This window comes from Haemaphysalis longicornis, unplaced genomic scaffold, assembly GCF_048455015.1.
Source record: "Haemaphysalis longicornis isolate Haplotype H1 unplaced genomic scaffold, Haemaphysalis longicornis Haplotype H1 scaffold_9, whole genome shotgun sequence".
NCBI lineage: Eukaryota > Metazoa > Arthropoda > Arachnida > Ixodida > Ixodidae > Haemaphysalis > Haemaphysalis longicornis.
Window position 1 is genome coordinate 1929806 of NW_027526460.1, and position 12397 is coordinate 1942202.

At 48.2% G+C, this 12397-nt stretch overlaps 1 protein-coding gene across 1 annotated transcript in view; it reads right to left on the reverse strand.

Annotated features, from left to right (window-relative positions):
- Positions 1 to 12397, reverse strand: part of LOC144153836 (activating signal cointegrator 1 complex subunit 3-like) — a 136420-nt gene that overhangs the window by 23449 nt on the left and 100574 nt on the right. Inside the window, exons 27-31 of the mRNA XM_077685565.1 lie at positions 7709 to 7829; positions 7220 to 7352; positions 3857 to 3982; positions 1807 to 1918; positions 97 to 287 (exon numbers count right to left, since the gene is read on the reverse strand). Coding sequence (XP_077541691.1) covers positions 97 to 287; positions 1807 to 1918; positions 3857 to 3982; positions 7220 to 7352; positions 7709 to 7829 — 683 coding nt within the window. The remainder of the gene's footprint in view (positions 1 to 96; positions 288 to 1806; positions 1919 to 3856; positions 3983 to 7219; positions 7353 to 7708; positions 7830 to 12397) is intronic.

Here is a 12397-nt window from a genome sequence, read left to right on the forward strand (position 1 = left end):
CGTGAGTGGTGCTCTCACGCAAGGGCCCACTCCTCGAAGCACGAGCGTACAGACACCAACAGGAGCGTGTCTCGCCACCATGCACTGTGCGCTCACCCGTTGATGAGGTCCTCGTTGTGGCGCACGGGCAGCTCGGCATACTCCTTGACCTGTGTGAGCACGTACAGGATCCTCTCGACGGACGAGTCCACCTGGAGGGCGTCGTAGAGCAGCCGGATGCTCTCGTGGCTCATGTAGTAGAACGAGCCGATCTTGCCCAGGGCCGTCGAGATCAGCGTGCGGTCGTCCTGCCGGGGCAGGGGGCAAAGCTCACCCGCTTGCCACCACCACAAGGGAAGGGCCACTCGCCTACCCCGCTCTCACCACACACGCATGCACACAGCGCAACAGAGAGAGCCCTGGCTGCTTCTTGAAAAAAAGATGAAACGTTTCACCCATACACAACACAAAAGCACAAGTTTGTTGTTATGTCTCGGGATGCAAGCTAACAAGATACCCCCCAAACCCAAAATGCACTGCACTATCCTCGCAACAACAAGCTACTTCGAGTATCGCTATTTCACACCAATTTTCTGGCAGCTTTTCAAGGCACGAAGACTTCCCAAAGTGATTACAGTAATCCTCTGTTATAACAAAATCACTACAGTCAAATTCCGCGATAACAAAATCCCCCAACTAAGCAATCCCCGTGGCAACGAAATATTTTCGGATCCCTGGCAAACGTCCATAGATGCCCATGTATTTCATATCTCATGGCAACGAAATGTTTTTGGAAAGCGATCCCGTGTTAACAAAATTTGCTGCAAGTCCAGTCAGCATTTTACCTACCCATTTGAGGCCAACAAAGTCCGAAATGTGCCCAAATGCATTTTTTCTTTTGTACTCAAAGTGCGTAAACTTTTGCCAGAGCAGGCTTGCATGGCCGCCGCCATATTTGTTTCCAAAAAAGACCGTGCAACAGGTGGCTGTGAAGGCAGCACACCGCCAGGGGGGTGACACATGGTAACTCTTGGCTTTGGCTTTGGCTTGGGCTACGCTAGCCTGCTACCATTGCACAGCCCGTGTACATTTGTCGTGTGTGCAGCAATCAGCACGTTTGCTCTCAGTGAAGTGCCTCTGCCAGCTCAAAAGTGGAAGTTTTTTCGCTACAAGATAAGGCAGCCATCCTTGCCCAAGTGGAGGAAGGGAGGATAGCGGCGACAAGCTCGCTCCACCATTTGGAAGAGCAAGCATGCCACACTGATGCCACACAGCTACCTGAATCGCGCGGGTGGTTTCCGCGGCTGCGTCAGCGCGCCTGCGGCTTGTGGGGCGCGTTTTTGGGGGAAGAAAACCCTCCACGCGGTTCACGCTGATGCCGGCGTAGACAATTAAGCTCCGATAGAAACAGAAACAGTGCGGCAGCCGTGTATGCGCACCACGTTTTCTTTTGCAGGAAACGCTTCAGGGGATGAACACTTCATTATAACAGCGAATTTCAATGTAACGAAGTAAATTACGAGATTTGCCGACTTTGTTACATCGAGGTTTAACTGCAGTGCGTTTTCTTGCAGTTCCCGCGACATATGTTATAAGCGATCTACACTGTAGTCCGTTAGTTGCGCGAACATCTGCCGCTTTTCCAGAATATTAGGTCCTTGCCGAATATTCGGGACTGAATATTCGTTGCTGAATATTCGGGTCAATTTCTCAAATTAGGAAAATATTCGGAAAATAAGGAAAATATTCGATTCGTATTCGCACAGCCCACTTGTTTTTCGACAGACAAAGTGGCGAGGAAATGAAGAGAAGAAGAAAAGCCCCCACCGTGTCTACTTCCAAGCAGTAGGAGTCTTGCAGTGTGCGCAGTGCTTTAGTGACGAGACTTGACAGGAACACGTTCATTTCCTTGGGCTCCACCACTTCGAGGCCATAGTACCTGCAGTGGCCCCAATTAGCACCCAGCTGGCAGGAGAGGGCAGCCAGCTGCTGGCACCGCTCAAAAATAATGCATTACAGTTGACTGTCAGGACTGTTCTCTAAAATCTGGCACCAGTTTGAATGATGTTTACTTGGAATGGATCGGGATACAATTACATTATTTCAAAAATTAACGTTGTAACTTTATAACTACGGAAACTTCAAGACAGAAAAGAAAGCTTCCCACCAAAAAAGCTACGGGGGCACCTAAGCTTTCTCTTATGGTGTGAAAATGTGCAAGCATCACTGCTTGTTGAGCAGTGAAACCACATGTGTAGGTGGGTATGTTGACATGACTGCCAATGGCAACCAATCAATCGGTTATCGTCACTGGCCTATCCCTTTGGGCGACAATTGGGAACTGGTATGTTGATGTTGCATGTGGTGAATTTATGCATTAGGTATACGAAAACTTCAATACAAGAGACGCTGTTACAAAAGACACTTGGTTGTAATAGGCATTTGGATGAAAACTATTTCATTCGTTTTTCTATGTTTGTCATGTTGTGCAACATGGTTTGCCTATGTTTGCCATGTTAGCGACATTTCATTCAAGAGACATGGGTACAAAAGACACTCTGCTACTAAGGACAACCTTTTTAGCTCCCCTTATATAGAAGACCTTGCGGAATACTGCCGTGAAGATGAAGCTTAGGCCTACATCCAAGAGACCGCAAAGGTTCCAGAATCTCATGAGAAGTTTGTGTCTGCAGATGTGGACCTTGTGTGCTCGGAGAAGCTTACAGATCATGCAAACCTTGCAATAGTAAGTGGTGCCACAGAGGATGAACCAGAGCAGGAGGACCATGACGAGGACATTGCAGGGCAGAAAGTAAGTGTCGGCAGTTGAGGTTGACTAACATTCTAACAGTATTGTGAGCAATAGGGGGGCATTCAAAGTGAAGACTGCCTCTCTACCTACACAAGTTGTGAAGGAAGCCACAGTCATTAGAAGAGATGCCCGAGGGAGCCAGGAATCATGTCTCTTGTAACCAAGGTCTCTTGTATGCGGTGCTGCTAGCACGGTGAACATAAGAGAACCAACCGAATTGTTTTCATTCAGCTGTCTTTTGTAACACTGTCTCTTCTAACGAGGTTGTACTGCTATTCAATCTTCAATCGCAAAAAACCACCCTGAACTATATTTTTAGAAGAGTACTGACACATTTTATGTTCCTTTTGATTGCTTTTATCGATGTTTAATGACTTGGCAAACCCAAAACAGCACTTTAAATACTTGAGCGTGCAATAATTAATCACACTGAACCACCTGAAAACCGTCCATTTCAGTTTCCCACGCTTTCAGCCCCGAGAGTGAGTATGACAGAACCACGGTGTGACCTCACCCTTTTATATGGACGTCAAAACACCGCAGAGGTCAGTGGAGGCGTTGTTTCGAGCAACCCGCTGCAGGAGCTGAGCGGCTGAGCTGCCTGTAGGTGTTAGGCATATACCATTGCAGCGGAAATTTGATGACCCCTTTCAATGAAAGTCCTGGTGGCGACTTCCGTTGTGATTCTGGGCTATATTATCGGCTCCTTTCTCACGTGTGGAACTTTATTTTTTGCAAGAAAGCCTTTCTGGGCAGCGGTTATGCCTGTAGCCCTGGCTAGGTGCATCTGTTCATGAACGTGCCAGCACCCAGTCACTGCGTGTGTAATGACGTCACGAGTTTCTGAGTCTTCATAAAAGAAATATCGCCTTATTGCCGGATAAACGATGAAAAGTGTGTGTATTAGAGCCAGTCTACGCAGTGCAAGCAAGAACAGGAGCTTGACATCCAAAACCCTCCCTCCCTCACACCAGATATGCAGCCGAGGTGAAAGACGCTGCCCACCCCTGTTTTCGAGTTGAATGCCTATCAAAGGCGCGCATGAGCCGAAGAAAATGTACTTGCGTTGGATTCTGGAGGAGTCTTCGATAGAAGTAGGTCCACGTCATGTAGTCCAAGCAGTCCTGGGTCGACTTGATGGTGCCAGCCACAACTTCGGCATTCACGTGGTCTGGCAGAACACCGAGCAAGCTGCAGTCAAAATGAACTTGGTCACCAGAGGATCAGGGCACACGGATAAGACATAACCACAAATATCACTGACCCCGAAGTGCTCAGAGACAAAGCTCTGGTACATTTTTCTCTTCACCTGCCTCTAAATGCAGCCTCGTTATGGGCACTGTAACTAGCATTTGACCGACAGCTATTCTGGAAAGGCGTGCAACACTGTAAAGCACATCAGTGTCTCCTAAACTATAGTGTACAGTGTAGACCATTTATAACGTAACCGCTTATAGTGCGGGACCGGATATAACGCGGGTTTTTGCGACCACCGGTTTGCCTCCCATAGAACTCAATGCATAAGCATACCGCTTAAGATGCGGCTGGCCGAAGCACAATACCGTTTATAGTGCGGTTTTTCGGCGGGTCTGCTGATCGACCGGCGCAGCTGAGGCATCATTTTAGGGTAGCAAAAGAAAAAGAAAGGATGAAATCGGCCATCTGATGCAGCGTGCACCCCTTGCCCCTCCTCTAACGTAGACACCCAAAGAAAAAAAAATAGTTACCCTTTAGTTCGTGCGTACCTGATAACCACAACTGTCCTTGCTTGATGCACCTCGGAAGATAGCGACAGACTCCCCATCCGCGCGCGGCAAGTTGATTTTGCGGCAAGTCGTGTCGGCGATTCCGCGCTCGCGGTGGCTTCTTCGCGTGGCAGTGGGAGGAGCCTGACGACTTGCACCAATGGGGAGACGCGTACCTAATGGCGGGAGATTCAAAGCGCTGCGCTCCGAGCCGGCTAGCCGCGCCAGAGATGTTTAGGCTTACCACCGCGGTATTTTTTGATGGGCGCTTTCACAAGCAGCGTGGATGGCAGTTTATATTCCACTTTTCGCCCACATTATTAGCTCTTTTCTTGCATGAGCATCTTTGCTTGCGCCCCGTGCGGCATTTCAGCGATCGGTTAGAAGCGGTCGCTGGAACTTACTGGAACTGCCTGCACCGCTTCACGGCCAGTGCCGACGCCATGTTCCCGCCTCTTACCGCGCCGCCCACACAACGCCAGTTGTATCCGCGCTGGCGTGCACTGCACGTTTTCGCGATACCAAATCTACCACGCGGTTCACGCTTTATTACGTTGTTGCAGATAAGCCACCGCTCTTTCCCTTTCCGAACATTCGAGCCGCGCGAAGCCGAAGATTTCCACCACCAGTACGTTGCGCTGATAAGCTGCCGCCTTCGGCAAGGTGGGGTAAAAAAAAAAAAAAAATCCCGCGGGCGTTTTTATCACGTCTTGCGGCGTCTGTTCATAGACGCTAAAAACGCAGCCATGGTCTTTCAAAACAAACACAACGGAAGTTAAATCCGCACTCGCCGTTTGTGAGACTGCGCTTTTGCCCTGCAGCAGCGGCTGATGTGAAAAATAATACGAAATATAGACCGTGCCTTCGTTTTTAAGTGCTGTGCGTTTGAGTGATGATAAATATAGGTTGACTTGAGAGATAGGTGGCGATGTGGTTGAATTCGCGCGTGTTTTGGTTATAGTGCCGTACCGCTTATAGTGCGGATTTTTGCGGCTCCCGCGACATACGTTGTAAGCGGTCTACACTGTATTAGAATTGGGAAGTGTGTCGTCCGCTGCAGTGGCACTCGCATGTTTCGTTGCAGGTGCGTAGTGGTTAAAATTTCAACCCCTTTTTAGAACCTACGACCAATAATGTGCTCGTCGTGTGCTGGTGCAGTGGTGACGAGAACCAGGGGGACGGCGGGACAAGCGCGACCGCATGTGCTTTGCGCCCAACTGTAACAATGGCCACTGGTTGTGCAAAGAAGCGCGATCCCTGTTTCGAGCTCCGGCTGAAGCTGATGAACGTGAAGCATGGTCACGACTTATCAAAAGAGCCGACCGAGACCTCGACGACGCAAGTGCGGTTTGCGATCTGCACTTCAGTCGCAGTTCACTGAGCGGACTGTGAAGACAACTATTAACGGTGATGGTGTTGAGATTCATCAAGACATATTACTCGAGACCAACCGCAACTACCATAATATTCAGTGCTCAGCATCGTTCCCAGTTTCCCGAGTGGCATTATAAAATCACCTAGAAGGGGGAAAGATGTTGAATATCTGTGAACAGCATGCTTACTGCACGCGAGCATAACCGGAAAAAAAATCAAGCAACACCATTCGCGCATACACTTGCTTCCATTTACCGTGTTTTGTAGAGCTGGCAGCAATGCACAAAATTGACCCGTATATTTACTTATGTCAACACACCATGCAGGTGATTGTTTCTGCGTGTCATTCAATTTTATTTACACTGCTAAATTTCCTCATGGAACATGAATGCTTTGTAGCTTTTTTGCAGCTGAAGCTGCTACTGTTATTTTATAACTTGTGTCTCGTGTATGCACAACGAAGCCCCCCCTGTCCCCCCCCACACATTGAAAAAAATTGAGCCCAGCGTCCTGGGCATCCTGGGGACTAGGGACGTAACCACGAAGGACGAAATGCAAGTCGTCTACTTGTATAATAAAGTTAATTACTACTACTACTACTACTTCATCCCAGGTGCATGCAAGGGTGCTGGCTTCGCCTAACATCGAATAACTATTTTGCAGTCTCTGAGCCGACTAGTTTTAATGTATTCTCTTGACACGACAATCTGGCACTTCACAATTTCCCCAGGAAAAGAAAAAGAGCATAACATTAAAAAAGGAAACCCCTTTCTTGTATTATTTTTCTTTCTGCTTTGTTGTGTGTTTGCTTGTAATGTAATGTTCTAATGTAATTGTAATGTTTATATGGTTTTTCTTTCTTTCAAAGTAAGCACACAGTCTAAGGGCTAGTGTCAGGACTTCAGCTGCTTCCCAATGGCGTGCGCCGTTGTGAAGCAGCTGAAATGCGCCCGCTGCGGACTACGCGACGCGGGCCGCCTCAGCGGTGAGTGCTCCGCGCGTCTCGAGATGGCACTGCATGTAAGAGGGATGGTGTTGGGAGCGGGTCATCACTGAGCGACCCGTTTTGCGCCCGCGCATGACACACTTCCACATTCTAGTGCACTATAGCTAAACGTTTGCAATCTCAGCGAGAACTGGACACTGATGGTGAAACCGCTGTAGACCCCTGGTGCTCGTTCTGCACAGGGTCACCACAGCGGTGCTCAAGAGGGCTCCACAGAGCCCCGTGCGTTCGGCAGAAGCCTCTCAGAAGCTCCCTCTGCCCACTGAGAGACGTGCTGTGATTGGAGGCAGCAACACGGGGCACCTGGACTCCACCGGAAACGGCTCGTAGAGGAACTTGTTGTAGAACTTCTTCTTGAGGTCGTGAACCAGCACGACTGCCACGCCGTGGTCGTCAAACTGTGGCCTGCCGGCTCTCCCAATCATCTGCAGGACATCTGCAAAGGGGGGAGGGCACCCGAGTCCAAGTGCGGCACACACAAGAAGACCAGCGCAGCGCACGCAGGGAGAAGAGTGCTTCGCACAAGAGAAGGCTGTCACTGGACCAGTTCCGTCTGCTGCCAAGTGCGGCACTGCTTGACCATGCCCCTGGCAAATGATGGCAAGACAGAGAAAGAAATGGGACGGCTTCATGGAAGGTGCGCATATCGTATGCTTTGCACATAGGTGCCTCTGCCTTCATGACGTGCACAGCATGGCCACTACAGTCGCGAGGCGTCTACCAGCCACTGCTGCCCTGCCCCGTGCTGCGTGGCCAGGGAAGCAGGTCCAGCGCAGTAGGAAAGCAGCTCACCCGTGATGGGGAAATCCACGTAGCGCGACACCTTGGCGTCGTAGTACTCGGTGCCCTTCACCACCACCAGGTGGGCGGGGAAGTTCACTCCCCAGGCCAGGGTGGCCGTCGCAATGAGCACCTGGGCGGGGAGAGAGGACAGGTGCCACCACCAGGTTCCCTCAAACAGGGGGCCACATCAAGCTGTGCACAGGCAAAACGTACGTAACCCTTCTTTACCTCTTCTTTTGCCCACCGGACCCAACGTTGCAGCACAAAAGCATTGCCGGCAATCAAAACACTGTTACTACAGCAAAGTGGTCATCACTAAAGTAACAGAGGCGGCTGATTGTAATTCACTCGAAGAATCTCACAATCCCCATATATGCTATTAAGAGAGCTGATTATCGGTGTTACCGCAAGGTTCCCTCGTTTAGGGGTAATGTTTACAATTGGAGAGCAAAATGATGTTGGATGCTAGTATTTTGAAAGTTGCAAACAGCAGAAACTGGCATACAGTTAAAGCTGGATGTAACGAAATTGACAAAAGTTCGCAATTTTTCGTTACATCCAGGTTTTCGTTGCATGCAGGTTTCGAGTTAAGGCTCGCAGGAATGAAGCAGAAACGAAGCCACAATGCCAGACATCAGTGAAGGTGAACTCACCCTTCATGGATGTATTTCACAGCTAAAAACTGTGTGAGTTGCGCCTCCTGCTTTTGCACGAGCTTAGGCACTGCTCCAAAGAACCACGGTCACTTAGCCCCGTATTAACAAACATGACTTATGCATCACTTTTTCTTTTCACACTTTTCGGCACCTTCGTGTGTTACAAGAACCAAACTTCTGCTGAAAGGGTGCCTTTTTGCGAACTTGATGCTTTCCACCGCACTCAAGATGGTTGAGAGGGTGCTAGTACTACACCAGGCAGCAACATACTTCTTTCTCGCCAGCGAAGACGGCACTTAAAATTGTGCGCTTTAATTGAAAAGACACACCTTTTCGTTTATCATATCACACTTATCACCGAAGAACTGATACCGCAGATAAAAGTGGAGACGTGCGACTATAGTGTACATGCCGACAGAACGGCCTAGCACCTCAAAACTTAGGTCTTGCGATGCGCGCGCGAGAAAAAAAAAAGGTGCAGTTTCTCTTGCTAGCCGGTGTGGTGTCCTGCTAGACAAGCAAAACCAGAACTGACTGCTACACGCCCTTGTTAGCAGACCATTTCTACATTGAAATGCCAACGGCGAAACAGTCCTGAGCAGCTGCATTTCCTTATGCCTCAAAATTCACACTGCCGATGGGCTCTAAAACACACTTTTCCATTAAAACTCTGTTTGGATGCTACACAGCTAGGAAAAATACTCTTCAAATATGTAGAAGTGTATTTGGCCATGTTGGGACGCCTTGCCTGAAAAATTTAGATCACATTTGGATGATATTTGGCCCGTATTCACGTTCCCTGACTAAAGCCTGACTAGCGGCCGGCCATCCTACGTCACTGACCAAGCATGGCACACGACCACCCTTGGTAGCCATAACGTGCTGCTCGCATTCAGAGGTTGTGATTAGGGTCTATAGTTCATACCACAAGCTAGCTGCAGCACTGTGGAGGCTACATTGTTGCCCCCCTAAATCACCGTGAAGGAAGCGACAAAAGGCACCGGGGCCTTGCGGTGCCACTTGCCGATGGGGGAGAAGGGAATGTCCATTCAGGACCCCCTTCACGGCGAGTTAGGCGCCCTCAGTGGGCGCACTATTGATAACAATGTAGCCTCCACAGTGCTGCAGCTAGCTTGTGGTATGAACTATAGTAGCGCTGACTAACTAACACGCGACTAGGAAAATTTCAGTCAGGCTTGGGGCTCGTTATGGTCGTGATTAAATTTGGCTGCCATCTGTGTATAAGTCGCGGTTTTTTTCTGAGCTTTTCATTGGTGCGTCTAATCCACCGCGACTTATGCATGGAATAAATCCAGTACGCGGCGGCCGCGTGTGGCCAGCAACACGTTAAGAGACACAGCTCTATGGTCTAAATGAATCCAAAGCCCACCACTGCTGCGTTTCTCATAGCCCATATATCGCTGCCAAACGTTAAACCAAAGAATTTGCAGCTTTTTCTAGTCAAAAACAATAATGGTGGCCAGTGAAAACCACGCGCCACTTTCTGCCACGCACAGTAACTGCAGTTCAGAATAAATTCAAGGTAACATCAGAATGGGTTGCAAAAACAAAATGCAGCTGATAAATTATTACAGAAAGGTACTCTGAAAGAGGTAAACGTGCTTCTAATTTTAAAACGACAGCTTGCTGATAAGTTTCGATTTTCGGGCCGCTTCCGTTTGCGTCACTTCCGTCCGCCATGACACCTTTATTGCGCTGATTTACGACAGCACGCCAAAGACGTGCGACGTTTGGAGAAGTAGCCAAATGGGTCTCCGACTCTTGGGACTCCATTTCTACAAAAACAGTTGTAGCCGGGTTCATGAAGGCCAGAGTGATCCGGCCCGCGAGTGGTGACGATGTTGGCGAAGAAGACATTAGCGACATCAGTGAGTCGGAGGACGACAGCAATGCGCTGGCGGAACTGCCACTTGAAGTTGCTTAATTATTTGTTAGCGAGTCGGAAGAAGAAGACTTTGATGGTTTTGTCTAAATGCCGTCTGTAAGTCCATGTCATCCGTGTGTATCAATAAACCATTTTTGAGAAGATACTGTCTAGACTTTGGACGGTATAGTCACGTCTCGTTAATATGGACACCTCCGTTCCCCAGAAAAATTGTCCGTAATGTGAGTCGTCCATAATAATGAATCAAGGTCTACGACACAAGCATTAAGAAATATTGGTTAAAAAAAAGCTCGCTTAAAGAAGGATCGTTTAAGGAAACATAAGGGAAAGCTCGGTCCGTTCACGCTTAACACCAGCCTCTGCCTCCACCGAACTGACCAGGGAAGCCTAGGCTTGTATGCGCAGCGAATATTGGCACGAACTATTATCCTCCTGTTATCTTGTCCTGGGCCTCAAGAATTGCTCTTCCCTGCATATGCTGCACTGGGAAATCTTGTTTGATGGGGAAAGGGTATCACCCTGTTGTCACTACCCTAGAATGATGCTCACTGATCACGACTGTTCTCGAGCTAATTTGATAGTACTGGAAGGAAGAGCGTTCCGAGGTAAATGCATGCTTCGGCTTTGTGTGCTTCGGCTAAAAGTATAAACTCCTAGTAACGCTGGGACCTCACAGGTCACCAGTCATCTTTTCGCCGTTTGCTTTGTGGGCCTGTGTCCATAATAACGAGACAAAAGTGCCTGTATATATCCGTTTCATCCCCAAAATAGCCGTCCATAGTCCAGACTGCGGGTTCCTATATTAACGGGGCAGAATTGCATGGCGAGAGACCGGTCGCCGAAAATTTCGTCCATATTGTGGGGTTTCCATATTAACAAGACATGACTGTATATGCACGTGTCTAGCCCTCCTTACCAGGGGTGGCAGCCGCCGCAACCATGTACTTTCACCGCACTTTCTAACGACCTGATTCACTATGAGTTTACATAATCATCAAGTGCGTCTTATACACCGATGCGACTCACATACGTTTTTTTTTCAGAAACACTGTCATTTTGAGGGGGTGCGACTTATAGACCGGAAAATACGGCAAATGACGTCATATTCGGAAGTGCCGGCGCTGCGGGGACTGCACAGCCTGAAGATCTCATTCTGTTCCCGTTCAGTTATGGGTCAGAAGGTCCTCTGGTGAATGGAGGGCTCACACAATCTTTCCTTAGAATAGGAGAGCCTGAGGGAAGTATAAACACAACAAGTTCGCTCACGGCGAGCTTTATAAAAGGGTTCTCCCCCGACGACTCATGGCCAACTTGTTTCTTGGGTTCAGGGAAGTTGCGCAGATACAGTTGAACCTCGATATAACGAACCTCGATTTAAGGGGACGTGCTCCTCCAAACAACTTTTTTTTTAATAATGAAGTTAGGAGGCTGAAATTTTCACAGCTTGTAGAGATTGAGCTCCTCTGGTCATATATGTAATCAGATTTTGAATAGCTGCTCCGGATAAAATGTTACGCAGCATGACTTTCAGAAAAATGGCTTTTTTGTGCACACTTTTTTTTATAGAAAAATTTTTTCTGAAACTTTTAAAATAGCTTAGGTGGTTCCTTATGAACTGCAGAGTGCACAAATCTACCTGAAAAAGCCTCATCATCATTTTCCTCACCACGAAAAAAAAATGACTGGTAGTGTGCCTTTTTTTGTTCTGTATATTTTTGTTTTATGACCGTCAGAAATATCTAAGGACACAAATTGCATAATGAACAAGATTTGTGCACTCTACGTGTTATAATGAACATCTGTGCAAAATTTCATCCTGATACGACAACTTTAAGTGGGAAAATAAGTGTGCACAAACTCAGAAAACGGACGAAAACAACAAGCTGAGAAAAACGAAATTGAAAGTTTATTTCTTTGGCAGATTCAGAAATTCTTGCTCAAACAACATGAAACTTGGTGGGGATACAGTCTGAAATGTCCACATTGAGGTACTAAAACTAGAATGCTCCTGCTGCATAAGTTGCACCCTCACGGTTTTTGCTGGGGTAGTCCTTGGTATGGGACCGTTTCACCAGGCTGCGGCAATGGGGCTAGCCTTAGCAGTCAGCTTGGCACACATCTGCCTGATCCTCCGCT